Source organism: Xiphophorus maculatus, chromosome 22 (genome assembly GCF_002775205.1).
Source record: "Xiphophorus maculatus strain JP 163 A chromosome 22, X_maculatus-5.0-male, whole genome shotgun sequence".
Classification (NCBI taxonomy): Eukaryota; Metazoa; Chordata; class Actinopteri; order Cyprinodontiformes; family Poeciliidae; genus Xiphophorus; species Xiphophorus maculatus.
In genome coordinates, this window is record NC_036464.1 from 2,310,176 (window position 1) to 2,324,340 (window position 14,165).

Consider the following 14,165-nt stretch of genomic DNA (forward strand, 5'->3'; position numbering starts at 1 on the left):
GTGCAGCATAAAACTAAAACCTGTCAGCCAATCAGATTGCTTCAAAACAACCATGGCTTCCTGTTAGGATGGCAGCAGAAAAAAAAATTAGAATGGAGCACAAAGATCTGAACTGTAGCTGGAGAAAAAACCTGAGACCATTTCACACCTGAGTAAAACACTGGAGGGAGAAAAAAGGAGTAAATTTCTACCAATAAACTCTGAAAAGTTAAAAACACAAGGACACTTCTGAGTTTGAAAAGTTGAACATTTGCTGAAATATTTCTGAGATAAAAATTTTAGATTAACTCAGAAATTTTCTATTAAAAAAATCTAAACTTTTTACTTTTAAAAACGTCCATGTTTTCTACAAAAAAAAAAACGTTTTTGAGTGGAATTTGCTCCTTTTCCTCTTCAGCGTTAGTCTGCATGTATCTGGAAGGTGGGAGGAAGCCGGAGTACCCAGGGAGAACCAGAAACGCACAGGGACAGAACATGCAGACTGCATGCAGACTCAGGAACCCAGGCTAACTTCTGGCTGTTAGCTAGCTGTGCTAACGGCTCCACCAGCATGCAGCCTTCCTGAGCAGCCAATCAGCCTTTCTGATTGGCTGTAGCCAATCAGAGCAGTTCTGCTGAGAACACACAAAGTAAGCTTCTGCTTTGGTTCCTGCAACATTTACTCAAGTTAGCACCAGTTTTCTTCATTCAAACCTAAAGTGATGCAACCATAAGCTAAAGCATTCGGATATTTGTTAGCTGAAGTTTAGCAGGTGGAAATGTCCAATCAAAGTCTGGTGAAGTTTTTCTCCTCAGAAAACATCAAGATGTCGCAGAATGACTCCTTGCAAACCTGTGAACTTCCGTGTTTGTCTAGTTCTCTGCTCTTTGTTTCAGGGATTTGCTGCTAAATTATCAAACCCAATCATAACAGTTTAAAGCCTGTGGAGGGCTGTTCAAACAGAACCGGGTCGCGGTCTGGGTTCAGAGGAACAACAGCGGCTCGAAAATAAAGCAGAACACTGATGGAGTTAAACGGCCTGCGCTGTCCGCTAAGCTCCGGCTTTGGGAAAGAAAAACACCAACAAATTAGGCGGAAACGCTCCGGCTGAACCTGTTGTCATTCCGGAGCCCGTCATGGCCGCCGCTGCTCGGCCGCTGTGACACCTAGCACGACCTCAAACAAACACGGTGAGGTCGTGACCCTTCTGTTTTGGATTCACAGGCCGGGGGTCCAGACTGCAGAACCGGGTCAAAGCTCCGAACAGGAATGCAGCCGCGGCCCTTTGACTAGGACACAGACCCCAACATGAACCAGCTCCACTCACAGAAGGAAGGTCAGCAGCTTTTCTCTGGAAGTAAACACAAAACTTCTACATTTAAACCCCATGGAAGAATTCATTTTCTTACATTTAGAATATTCTGGAATATTAATCTGGTAACAGATCTCAAATTTAACTTTTTAGCTTTTTCCACCGTAGGAAGATTTTACAACATAAAACTTTTATCTTAGGAACAGATCTAAACTGATGGAGGATTTTTCTGTGATTCCACTGTTCCAGATTCTTGAGCCGGCCTGAGGTATAATCAAAGTAAACTGCTGCTTAGGCTCCTCTAAATCAGCGGGAACCTCCAGTAGATTCCTGGATTTAGTTCATATCTGCTTTCTAATTAAAATAATAATATTACATTTGATTTGATGATTTCAGCAGAGATAAATTCAGCAGATTTTAAATAGTTTTAACTTAAAATTTAAAGAAATTGGCAAGTTTGCATTGGTATCTTGCAACATTAACGAAGCACAATTAGAAATACATGGTGTATATACTGTATATGTAAACATATACAGTATGTATACATATATATATACATATGTATGTATACATATACAAGTGCTAAAACTTCTCTGTTGTCAGATGTCAAATTATTATTACCTTGAAAACGTCTTCAAAACATTTGGGAACACATTGAGGAAAAAACAGCCCAAGCATATGCAGTAAGAGGTTTTACCAGAGAGAAAGAGTTTCAGATATTTAATTTAATGTTTCGGTAGATACACTTTCCCTTCTCTCTCAAAGATTTTGAGAATGAGTGAACCAACAATTTTACATTTTCATTCTTGTAAGTGGACCAAGCAACGATCTTCTCAACATGTGTAAACCTGTTAGCAAGTTTTAATGAGAAGTTCCACCACAAACTGCCACCATCATAGCAGTTCACTGAGAGTTCAGTCACTTCAGCTCTGCTAGTGGCTTTGAGACGAGTTTAACCTGCTGGGCGAACCAGCTGCTCCTTCCCTGAGAGAAAAGTTTCAGTATTTAAATACATGATGGTAGGTTTGTTGTATTCATCGGTATCTGCTTGCTAATTATATTATCACAGTTAAAATACTAATAGTTAGCTGACTTGATAATGGACTATGGACACCCCTGTTTTGTGCTAACAGGTGCTAACTATTTGTGGCTAGGTTTTTGTTATTGTTAATATCTGAATGCATCTTTATTCAGTTCACCAAACACAAGCAATTTACATTTGTTGGCTCTCACTTCAAAATATTACCGAAGGGATTTGGTTATGAACAGAACAAAATACATCCACTTTAAAATAAGTATTTCAAAAATCAAATTTTATTCATTTACAGTAATATTTCAGAGCTGTAAAAGCAAAGTCCACCATGATGTATTGGGTAAACAGAAACATCCACCTAAAATCCAGTTAAGACAAATCAAACCATTTAGATGGGTAGAAGTAGAAAGTCATTGAAATAAATGAAAACATAAGCTGTTTATAGGATAATGTTATAAACAAGTCTCTAACATCAAATATCAAAAAATCTTTAATGGATAAGGAATCAGTTCTCAATTTTTATACAAAAGAGCTTAATGGACACAAATAATTGCTGCTTCTTATAAAAGTAAGAGATTAATAATAGATTATCCTGTTTGTCTTCATTTCTTGTTTATGTGAAACTGGAACAAAGCAGAAGGTTGGCCAGAAAATTAAAAAAGCATCTGGAATGACTTGAATTGTGTTTGAAGGAAGTCAGAACTAAAGTGTTGAGTCTGTTGATGAGAAAGAGAAACTGGAACTTCACCATAACTAATCAGGAATGACATCAGGACCACCTGACAATCAGTACTGGTCCTTCAAAACAACATGGATGACTCCCACCCGCTGACAGTTGCAACAATAACATTCTGTTGGTCAAAATGTTATGGGTGACCAGTTTACAGTTCTACCTTAAGACGTTTCCAAACCACAATGTTTCCTCCTAAATTTGTTTGGTGACCCAAAAAGAATAAAACAGGGAATCAAAGGCAGAGAAGTAGAAGAACCGCTTAGGTTTGCTGCAATGTGCTGTTATTGGAATATGTTGTGGTGTCACTAGTGGTATTGGAGTATGGAGGTGTAGCATAGTATGGACGTGGTGTGGTATAGTATAGACGTCAGCCATAGTAGGGAGTCGGTGTGGTGTAGTAGTATGGACGTCTGCCATAATATGGATGTGGTGTGGCGTAGTAGGGACGTGGTCTTTTGTAGTAAGGACGTGGTGTGGCGTAGTAGTATGTACGTCTGCCATAGTAGGGAGTTGGTGTGGCGTAGTGGTATGGACGTCTGCCATAGTAGGGAGTTGGTGTGGTGTAGTAGAAGGGATGTGGTCTCCTATATTAAGGATGTGGTGTGGCGTAGTAGTATGGACGTCTGCCATAGTAGGGAGTTGGTGTGGTGTAGTAGAAGGGATGTGGTCTCCTATATTAAGGATGTGGTGTGGCGTAGTAGTATGGACGTCTGCCATAGTAGGGAGTTGGTGTGGTGTAGTGGTATGGACGTCTGCCATAGTAGGGAGTTGGTGTGGCGTAGTGGTATGGACGTCTGCCATAGTAGGGAGTTGGTGTGGTGTAGTAGAAGGGATGTGGTCTCCTATATTAAGGATGTGGTGTGGCGTAGTAGTATGGACGTCTGCCATAGTAGGGAGTTGGTGTGGTGTAGTAGAAGGGATGTGGTCTCCTATAGTAAGGATGTGGTGTGGCGTAGTAATAGGGACGTCTGCCATAGTAGGGAGTCGGTGTGGCGTAGTAGTATGGACGTCTGCCATAGTAGGGAGTTGGTGTCGTGTAGTAGAAGGGATGTGGTCTCCTATAGTAAGGATGTGGTGTGGCGTAGTAATAGGGACGTCTGCCATAGTAGGGAGTCGGTGTGGCGTAGTAGTAGGGACGTGGTGTGGCGTAGTAGTATGGACGTCTGCCATAGTAGGGAGTTGGTGTGGCGTAGTGGTATGGACGTCTGCCATAATATGGACGTGGTCTTTTGGAGTAAGGACTTGGTGTGGTGTAGTAGAAAGGATGTGGTCTCCTATAGTAAGGATGTGGTGTGGCGTAGTAATAGGGACGTGGTGTGGCGTAGTAGTATGGACGTCTGCCATAGTAGGGAGTTGGTGTGGCGTAGTAGTAGGGACGTGGTCTTTTGTAGTAAGGACTTGGTGTGGTGTAGTAGAAGGAATGTGGTCTCCTATAGTAAGGATGTGGTGTGGCGTAGTAATAGGGACGTGGTGTGGCGTAGTAGTATGGACGTCTGCCATAGTAGGGAGTTGGTGTGGCGTAGTGGTATGGACGTGGTCTTTTGTAGTAAGGACGTGGTGTGGCGTAGTAGTATGAACGTCTGCCATAGTAGGGAGTTGGTGTGGCGTAGTAGAAGGAATGTGGTCTCCTATAGTAAGGATGTGGTGTGGCGTAGTAATATGGACGTGGTGTGGCGTAGTAGTATGGACGTGGTCTTTTGTAGTAAGGACGTGGTGTGGCGTAGTAGTATGAACGTCTGCCATAGTAGGGAGTTGGTGTGGCGTAGTAGAAGGAATGTGGTCTCCTATAGTAAGGATGTGGTGTGGCGTAGTAATAGGGACGTGGTGTGGCGTAGTAGTATGGACGTCTGCCATAGTAGGGAGTTGGTGTGGCGTAGTAGTAGGGACGTGGTCTTTTGTAGTAAGGACTTGGTGTGGTGTAGTAGAAGGAATGTGGTCTCCTATAGTAAGGATGTGGTGTGGCGTAGTAATAGGGACGTCTGCCATAGTAGGGAGTTGGTGTGGCGTAGTAGTATGGACGTCTGCCATAGTATGGACATGGTGTGGCGTAGTAGTATGGACGTGGTCTTTTGTAGTAAGGACGTGGTGTGGCGTAGTAGTATGAACGTCTGCCATAGTAGGGAGTTGGTGTGGCGTAGTAGAAGGAATGTGGTCTCCTATAGTAAGGATGTGGTGTGGCGTAGTAATAGGGACGTCTGCCATAGTAGGGAGTTGGTGTGGCGTAGTGGTATGGACGTCTGCCATAGTAGGGAGTTGGTGTGGCGTAGTAGTATGGACGTCTGCCATAGTAGGGAGTTGGTGTGGCGTAGTAGTAGGGACGTGGTCTTTTGTAGTAAGGACTTGGTGTAGTGTAGTAAAAGGAATGTGGTCTCCTATAGTAAGGATGTGGTGTGGCGTAGTAATAGGGACGTCTGCCATAGTATGGATGTGGTGTGGTGTTGTAAGGTTGTGCTTCAGGCATTGTTGTTTTGGTCCACTCAATGCGTGGTTGTCTCCAGTCCTTTGTAGCAGCTTCTTGCTTTTGCAGTCGCCATAAATCGGATTGTTGTATCTGGACTTTTTCATTAAGATGCTGATTTACATCCTCGGAGTCCTTCAACTTAGCAGAAAGGAGAAAAGTATCTAAAATGTCAAAAAATAATTTTGATTAATTTTGGTTGCCTTTCACATACGTAAAATACATTCCAGTATTATTTCTGTTCCACATAAGGGTAAAACTGAATATCCTTGTGTAACAATAAACTAATAACCATGACTTCAAGTCTTAATGGAAGGTGTCTTTGTTGGCAACAGCAATGATCTCTGGAGCTAGTTGCCATCTCTCCTGCAACCCCACACTGACAAGGATGGATCTATCAATCATCCAATTCAGCTAAAGAGATCCACTCTCCAGTTAGTGCTGTACTTAACCTTTTGGTTACTTCACTGCCTTGTAAATGCAGAATGATCACCATCTGTTGCACCAAATGTGACTGTGAGACTAGAATCAATTAGAAAATTAAAAGGGCAATATAGATATTTTGAAGAGAGGTTTAGTTAAGTATCAGTAATAGCTTTGGTACATTGTTCATGACCTTCATTCAACAGTTGACAGACAGGAAAGTGGGCAATGAAAGAGGCAGGTGACAAAGGTCAAAAGGCCAGGACTCAAACCCATGACGGCCGTGCCGAGAACCTTGGTTCATGGTTTGTACGCTCCACCCCTGTGCCACTGTTACTTCCAAGGGACATTTGTTTTACACGGTAATAGAAACCCAAGTCAAAAATCCATTATTCAATCATAGACGGTTAATTTCTGTCGTGTTGTAGCCTACATCTATAAACATTATCTGTTTCAATAGACTTAATGTAATAAACTCAGTTATTTGCGCTCTTCCCAAACGTCTGGTGAAGTCTACCAATGGCACAATCCTGATCTCTCTGCTCTCCAGCTCTACCTTGCATCATGGCTAAAATCACACCAGGTTTGTTACCTGGTGTGATGCAGCTGGTCTTCAACCAAACTCCAGGAAGACCAAAGAGGTTCTGGTGACATTCTCCAGCAGGCGCCATGGTTGGCAGAAGCTTCAACCTTCCAAGGGAAACTTGTGATGATTGTAAGTGGAATAGAGGTACTGGGGCATTGTCTCTGACAGCTTCTAATACAGAGGAGATTCTCCAGAAATGCAGCCAGAGTCAATATCTTTTTAAAGCTGGGGTATGTAACTTATATATTTGTTAAATCTGTCACTGTGTTGTAACAGTATGACAGATAATCTGTGAAAAAAATCAAGTTCCTCTGCATACTCCCCATACTAACTACAGAAATACACAGCTCAGACAGAATCGACCAATCAGAGCCAGGAGGCCACCAATGACAGCAGATAAACAGTTTTCTCCACCATTAGCACATCGAGCACCGGATACACGAGGTTGATTGACACCACCAAGACCATCCTCCTGGCTATGATTGGTTGATTTTGACTGTGGGTGGTGCACTTCTTCAGATGGCAACAGAAGCACTGGGAGGAAGTGAAGGAGCTTGATCTTTTACAAATGATTTGTCTCATGCCATACTGTCAGGAGAGGAAAGAGTGACAGTTTTACCAAATATATAAAAAAATGATTTTCATAAAAGTTACGCACCTGTTTTAAGGAAGCTGAGATTCGTTGGAGTCAATAAATCCATCACAATGAACTCACCTTAGTTTTCACTAACAAAAATACTTAACACCATTCAACCAAGTTCCACCAGCTTCTCTGATTGACAAATATTAAATTATTAATCCATCCTTTCTCCTGATCCAATCAGATCCATTATATCTACTCATCTGACAATGATTTCAACACTTCAGCCAGTGAAGCACATAGCAATCTACAGTACGTTGAGCCTTGAAAAGGCTTCAGAAAACAAGAGAAGAACTTTAAATAATTTAATCTAATCTTACAGCTGTTAGGTGTTGGAGGGGAAAGTCTTGTTTTTGTCTCCATGTTAGACCAGCAGTTACAAATGATCCCAGGAATGCACATATTCATCTTTCTATGTTGTTTTCAAACTTGAATATTTATTCATTTGTATAAGGATGGCATAATTTATACTCACAATAGATGCGCAGACCAGTGATTATTACCAGTATCACCCAGCAGATTGCTACTGTGGTCAGACATCGTTTGCTGGATAGAGTCCTGCCACCTAAGTGGAAAAATAATACCAAATACTGAATAACCATTACAGAACTATTTCCTTATGTGCTTTTTCTTTTATGCTTCAGTCTTTATTACAGATTGCAATACATTAATGTCTTTCTTCAAAATTCTACACACAAATACCTCATACTGGTCTGAGTCCCTCTGCTGCCTTGTGGTAACTCCAGACTTTGAGCCGTTTATTGAGGAGAGGCTCTCATATGGCTGCTCTATCCTGATTGGTGGATTTCTGCAGAGATGGCCGACCTTCTGGAAGGTTCTCCTCTCTGCACAGAGGACTGCTGGTACTCTGACAGATTGGCCATGGGGGTCGCCTCGCTTCTCCCCCGATCCCTCTGTTCAAACGGCCAGGCAGCTTTAGGAAGAGTCCAGGCTCCAAACTTCCTCCATTGACCAATGATGGAGGCGCCGAGTTCACTGGACCTCAGAGCAGCAGAAATGTTTCTGGATCCTTCCCCAGGTTTGTTCCTCCAGACAATCCTGCCTGAGGTCTACAGACAGTTCCTTCAACACGGCAAACATCAAGTTTGACCTCTGACCTGATAACTGTGAGATCTTATATAGACTATTTGCCTTTCTAAATAAAGTCCAGTCAGCTGAATTGACCACATCTAGACTCCACCGTAACTGTAGAAACTCAAGGATCAGTGGAAAAAACTCAACTGTGAGTTTCATCAACAAAGTATTAAGCAAAGGCAGTGAATACTTACGTAAAGTTTTCTTTTTTTAACCTTTAATAAATTTGCAGTTCACTCAAAACCTTAATTCAACATTCCCATCATGGGTATTTGTGTGCAGAATATTGAAGAAAGATATTTATTCATTACAATTTGTAATATGGCTATACTGTAATAAAATGTGAAAAAAGTAAGTACTGTCACATGACAATTTTACTGTATATTTTGTTAAAGTCCTGTTTATATATAACGATCAAACAACAGATTGTTATATGATTGTTATATGTAACAGTCTGTTAACTAAAGCTGCAAAAGGCTTTTATTACTGTGCTATAGCAGCTAAAACGACCCTTACTTTGGATCCATCTGTTAGGATTTTTCTTGGCAGCATCATTAATCAATGTCATAAAAGTAAAACCCTTCATAGAATAATACATAAAATCTCACCTTTAGACCGGTAAACACTGGGTTTATGAGTCCCAGTCAGATCCGTGGATTCTGTCTTCATGTTGAACAAAGATCAGTGGCTCTGCAGACAGAGGAGATGATGAAACTAAAGACAGAAGTTCCTCATGAGAACCATCTGCTCTGTGGTCTTTCAAACCTTCCTGTTCTGTTCCAAGAGGCCGTCGTCGAGTTTTTAACCGCAGCCTGTTGGTTAATTAAAGTCCTGCTGCTGTGATTATTTGTCCTTTGTTAGGTTGAAACTCAGCAACTTGCTGCAGCAAACAAAACAGTAAAAGCCCCTAATATAAAATAGATATGGATGAATAAATCTGGAAATAAGTTCATTTTCATTTCCCATTTCACATGTATGATCCTCATTTATAAAACATGTTTAAAATCATAATCATGATTAAACATCTTTCTCTTTATGCGTTGTTAGTTCAGATAAAGACATTTTTTGTTGACCAGGACTGAAACAAAGATGTGCTGCAGCTGTAAGACCCAACAGGAGGTTCTGGATGCAGCAGATGGTCCAACTTCTGTCAGAACCACCAACACAGAACATAGAGAAACATGAACTATTTCATTTCCCTTGGGGATCAATAAAGTATTTTTTTTACAAATCCAGGAGATGAAAAACATTCTCCTCCTGCAGGAGCGCCAACGTTTCGATGGTTCTGCTGGCGTAATTTAATACATCATTTCACAGAACCTGCAGGTTTTATTTTAGAATATTTTTGACACATTCAGGTATTTTTCTTTTAATAATTCCTTTATTGCTCCACGCAGAGAAAAGAGGCAGGAAATCCAGTAGCAAATAGAATAAATAACAGAATGAATAATAAAATACGGTCAACATAAATATGGTGCATTTATTAAAATGGCGTACTCTGGTCCAAAGGAGCATGTGACTGGGTTTGTTAATTAAAAAAGTTTAAAAATGTACAACTTACTAAATATTTTCATTGAAATTACTAGAAACTTATTGGAAAGTAACCAGTAAATACCTGAAAAGTTAAATTCCCAGAACTTGGTATATTCCAGAAATGTTATGGAAAGCAACTGGTTAATTCTATAGTACTGAGTTTCAGGTTCTGAAAAGTGCGGGCTGTGTTGTGCATTGGTACCAGGGTTCTTTAGCAGTGTTGACATGAGGAGGAATCGGATCACAGATCCAGTAATTTGGTTCTTGAGTTATTTTTCCATTAGATGTTTTAGTTTGATTTTGCTTTGAGACTTTTTCAACTTTTTCATTTTTTAACCTTTTCCCTTCATTTTAGACGTTCAGTTCGCTCCTCTTGGCTTATGTGAAATTAGGTTTCGAGTTTGGATTCTTTTCCTCCTTTCAGTTCCTCTTCTGCGTTGATTCATTTCTTTTCTGCCCTGGTTCACTTGGAGGGTTTGCTAAAGATCAGCTGTTTATGTGTTATTAACCATTTTCATGCGTGATGTAGATCGAGTTCTCCACGACCAGATTGCTGCAGTTTTAATTCTCCTTCCTGTTCTGAAATTCTTCCAGTATGTCTGATCATTCTGCTTATTAAGCATCTTCTGGTTCAGTTTTTGTAGAAATAAAAATTCACAATTGTTTTCCTCCCTACACTGCAAAAACACAAGATTGTACCAAGTATTTTTGGTTTACTTTTTAATGTAAATATCTTTGTACGCTTGAAATAAAGCAAAACACACTGGCATTCACACATTCCAGTAGAATATGTTCATCTAATTATTCAAAGTATTGCATTGAGTCACTCACTTCTACTAAATATACATTAAATACACACAGGGATATATTTCAAGTTTATTGAGGACTGGAGTTTGACAGCTGTGGTCTAGGAAGCTTTCTGAACTGGACTGACAGGAATGAACCAAGACAACGACTCCTGAAGACTTGAGCTGGACTCATGCAGTGGAGGAAATCTGCAAAGCCACTAAGCCAGTTATCCCCATCCCTGGTCCTCAGCGCCCCCTGTCCTTCGTTTTAGATGCCTCTCTGCTCCAGCACAGCGTCCTCTGCATGACATCGGCTGGTGCAGCTGCCTAGTAATCACCCATTCATAAAGGTCAGGTGTGTGGAATCAGACAAACAATTAAAACATGTAGGAGAGGTTCAGGACTTCTCCACTAAGCCATAACCAGATTCTCAAAGGCCTCATATATGAACCATTGATGTGTTCAGTCTTTAGAATCTGTCATATTTTTACTTTTCAGAAGCTTAAAGGGAAACTGGTATGTAAATAAAAGGTGAAAGTCATTGAAACCGGTTAAATCCAGTCAGTAGATGTTTTTTCTTTGGTTCTGATTTGTGTGAAGGTTCTTTGCGTGACACGGCGGCTCGTTTTGTTTGTTCCACTTCAGGAGCTTCACTTCATAATGAACCAAAGTCCCTGAACTGTCAGTCAGTGTCACCCCACCCACACTGAAGTCCAATCGGGCTGAATAAGTGAAAGCACCTGTGTGAGAGCACTCCGACCCAGATTCATGTAGAGACAACTGAGCACATGCATGCGGACGGAGCGGTAAGGCAACTGGAACTGGTGAGAAGGGTTTCAACGTGCCGCCGGCTGGGTGTGGCGCCTCAACAGGGTTCATGAATTAACTGAACTCTTGAACTGTACTCTGGAATGTTGCAGGCAGAAAGTCAGCCAGACAAACGAAACGGGAACATTCATGCACCCCTCGCCGTCTAAACTCTCACGTCTGCTCTGGCTGCGATTTTAAAGAGATCCTCCATGTCGGCGTTAGACTGAACTGAGCCCGTTCACATCAGAAACTGGACGAAAAGGTCAAAGTTCAGCATTTTCACTCTAATATATTGTCACAACTGAAAGATGCCAACCAACTGCTCTTCCAGGTTGTCTGTAAATAACATTTCTCATCAGTCCAGACGGTAAGATACTGAAAAACTAAGATCCGTGAACTTCAGGTTCTTCAGCAGACCCTGAAATTTAATCAGTGTTTGCAGCGAACACTTTCACTGGATTACAGATTATTTTAAAAAGTGTTTGTAATACTACTAGATATCTTTAGCGAAATTTACAACTTACTGAAACTTGAACTTTACTTTCCCATAACTTCCAGATAACACTACAGGTTATAGATCATGAAACCTAAAGGTTACTTACCAGAACTTTACAAATGACATGAAATTTACAGATTACTTTCCCAGAATTCCCAGTTTCTTGAAACCTGTATGTTATGTTTCCATAATTTCCAGGTGTTATGACCACAGTATTTAAGTTACTTTCCTGAAATGTTCCAGTTTGCCTCCATACGTTTTCTGAACTTACAGATTACTTACCAGACATTTACGAGTTACATTCCAGGTACGTTTTTGCATGACTGTGGAGTTTAAATTACTGGATGTTGAGCGTTTCTTTGTCATAACTTCAGGTCACATCACTTCAATCTACAGTTGCGTTTCTGAAACGTAAAGGTTCCTCTCCAGAACGTTACACCTGATATTCCTGAGACATTCCAGATTAAATTTACTGATTCCTTCACTGGAACTTCTGTTATTTCTCCATAACTCACATTGCTGCAACTTTACTTTCCTGAAACTGTGAGGCTTGCTTCCAGATGTTTACAGAACTTTGTGAATTAGAGATACATGTCTTTATACTTTTGAAATACTTTTGGTACTTCTGAAATTTACAGGTTGCTTTCTTAGAAGAATTTCTTTCCTGAAACTTTCAGGTTAGCTTCCACAGGTTCTGCATAAGTTTTACTTACTTTTCCAGAATATATCTGTTTCTTTCCAGGAACTTATGTTTTACATTCCTGGAGTTTAAATATGTTATCAGAACTAATAAATAGCATTTCTGGAACTAACACAGTACTGCCTTTAGGGAACTTTTAGAAACTATTGGTTGTTTCTGAGGAATACTTTCATAGAACTTTACTAATACATTTCAAAAACCTGAAAGTTAGTTTTAGTTTCCAGAACTCAATATTTTCAGATTAACAATCTGTTCTCAATTTAGCTTGTGCTTCATAAAAAAAACACTATTTCTTTCATTTTATGACAGTAAATTCAGAGAAAGAAGCTAACTTATCATTTTATATGTAATATTGGCAGAACAAAAATACGTTAACCAGTTCATGTTTTGAGCTTGAGCAGAAGATCAGCGTTACTAAACGTTTAAAGTGACGGAGATAATAAGGTGTTTTTCTTATTTATTTTTTTTACCAGCAATAAAAAGATGGGTGCTTTGCTAACTGCGTGGATTGAGATTATACAGGACATTCCAGAGAGCCATAAAAACATTCCAGGAAGAGTTGGGACGCACCTTTCCTCCTTCACACCGTCTGACATCTTCACATTTCTCTCATCACCTCCTCTCCCTCTTCCCACCTGGAAGGCTCTGCAGATCCGTCTTCCAGGTTAAAACAACTTCTGCTCATGAAATTTCCCTCAGCCTGACTTTTCACCAGCATGCAGTCATTTCTAACCCTCTGCTGTAGATTAAGTGCAGCTCTTGTTTGGATTGTGGCTGAACCCTCCTGTTAACGGTTCCTAGAGCTTGTAGATGTAGAAGAAGGAATGCACATAAATACTATCTGATTTTTGAAATTTAATGTAAATGCGTTCATTAAAAACAGTAGCAACAACATACATTTGCATGTTGAGGCGGTTTCTTGTAATGTTCCCGGTTAGCGGCGGTTCCTCATTCCTCAGACACCTGCAGCTAGCTATCAGGGCCAAACCACCACGTGATTAAACGGCTGCCGCTCGGTTTGGTTTGTGTGGAGAAGCTCGTCTGAACGCAGGAAAACACTGACTGCAGGGAGGTCAAAGGTCACGGTCTGTCCTGGTGAAGGATTTGAACTTGAAGTCTGTCCAGCTGAACTCTGAGCTGAACTCTAAACTCGTTTCCCTGAATCTGACCCTGTTTCTTCCTGTCCTGAGGAATCCTGCTCCAGGCTGACGGCTGGAATGTTGACATAACAGATGTCGTCTGACAAAGCCAGTAATTATGAGCTGTACGGCTGTGTGTCCGTACCCGCTCTTCCTCCTCCTCCTCTGCGTCCTCAGGCTGGTTTACCATCGCTGTTTCCTCATGCTTGTAGAACAGCAGTCACTTCTGCATTTCAACACCTTCCATCTAAAATCGCAGCTTTTCTAGAAACTGAAAACAAACCGCTAAACGATGATCTTCATAAAAATGGAGGCAGAAAAAGTTTAGGTGAATTTTGCATTAAATTATCCAACTAGTTTCTTGTCTTAAAGAAAGAGCTTGCAGTCAGTCTGGCTGTCTACGACGATGTAAAGTTTACAAAACTGAGCTTTATTCTGT

The 14,165-nt window shown here is 40.7% G+C and overlaps 1 protein-coding gene across 2 annotated transcripts; it reads right to left on the reverse strand.

Moving 5' to 3' along the window:
• Window positions 1-2,598: 2,598 nt before the first annotated feature.
• Window positions 2,599-8,985, reverse strand: LOC111606502 (extensin-2-like). 2 transcript variants are annotated; one of them, XM_023327080.1, is made up of 3 exons: window positions 8,869-8,985; window positions 7,641-7,730; window positions 3,821-5,680 (listed from the first exon to the last, which is right to left on the reverse strand). In XM_023327080.1, the coding sequence occupies exons 1-3, from the start codon at window positions 8,927-8,929 to the stop codon at window positions 3,906-3,908; spliced, it is 1,926 nt and encodes a 641-aa protein (XP_023182848.1). In that variant the 5' UTR covers window positions 8,930-8,985; the 3' UTR covers window positions 3,821-3,905. The 2 variants fall into 2 exon arrangements, with proteins under 2 accessions (XP_023182849.1, XP_023182848.1); XM_023327081.1 differs by lacking the exons at window positions 7,641-7,730; window positions 8,869-8,985 and having other exon boundaries at window positions 2,599-4,240; window positions 4,415-5,300.
• Between the last annotated feature and the right edge of the window lie 5,180 nt (window positions 8,986-14,165).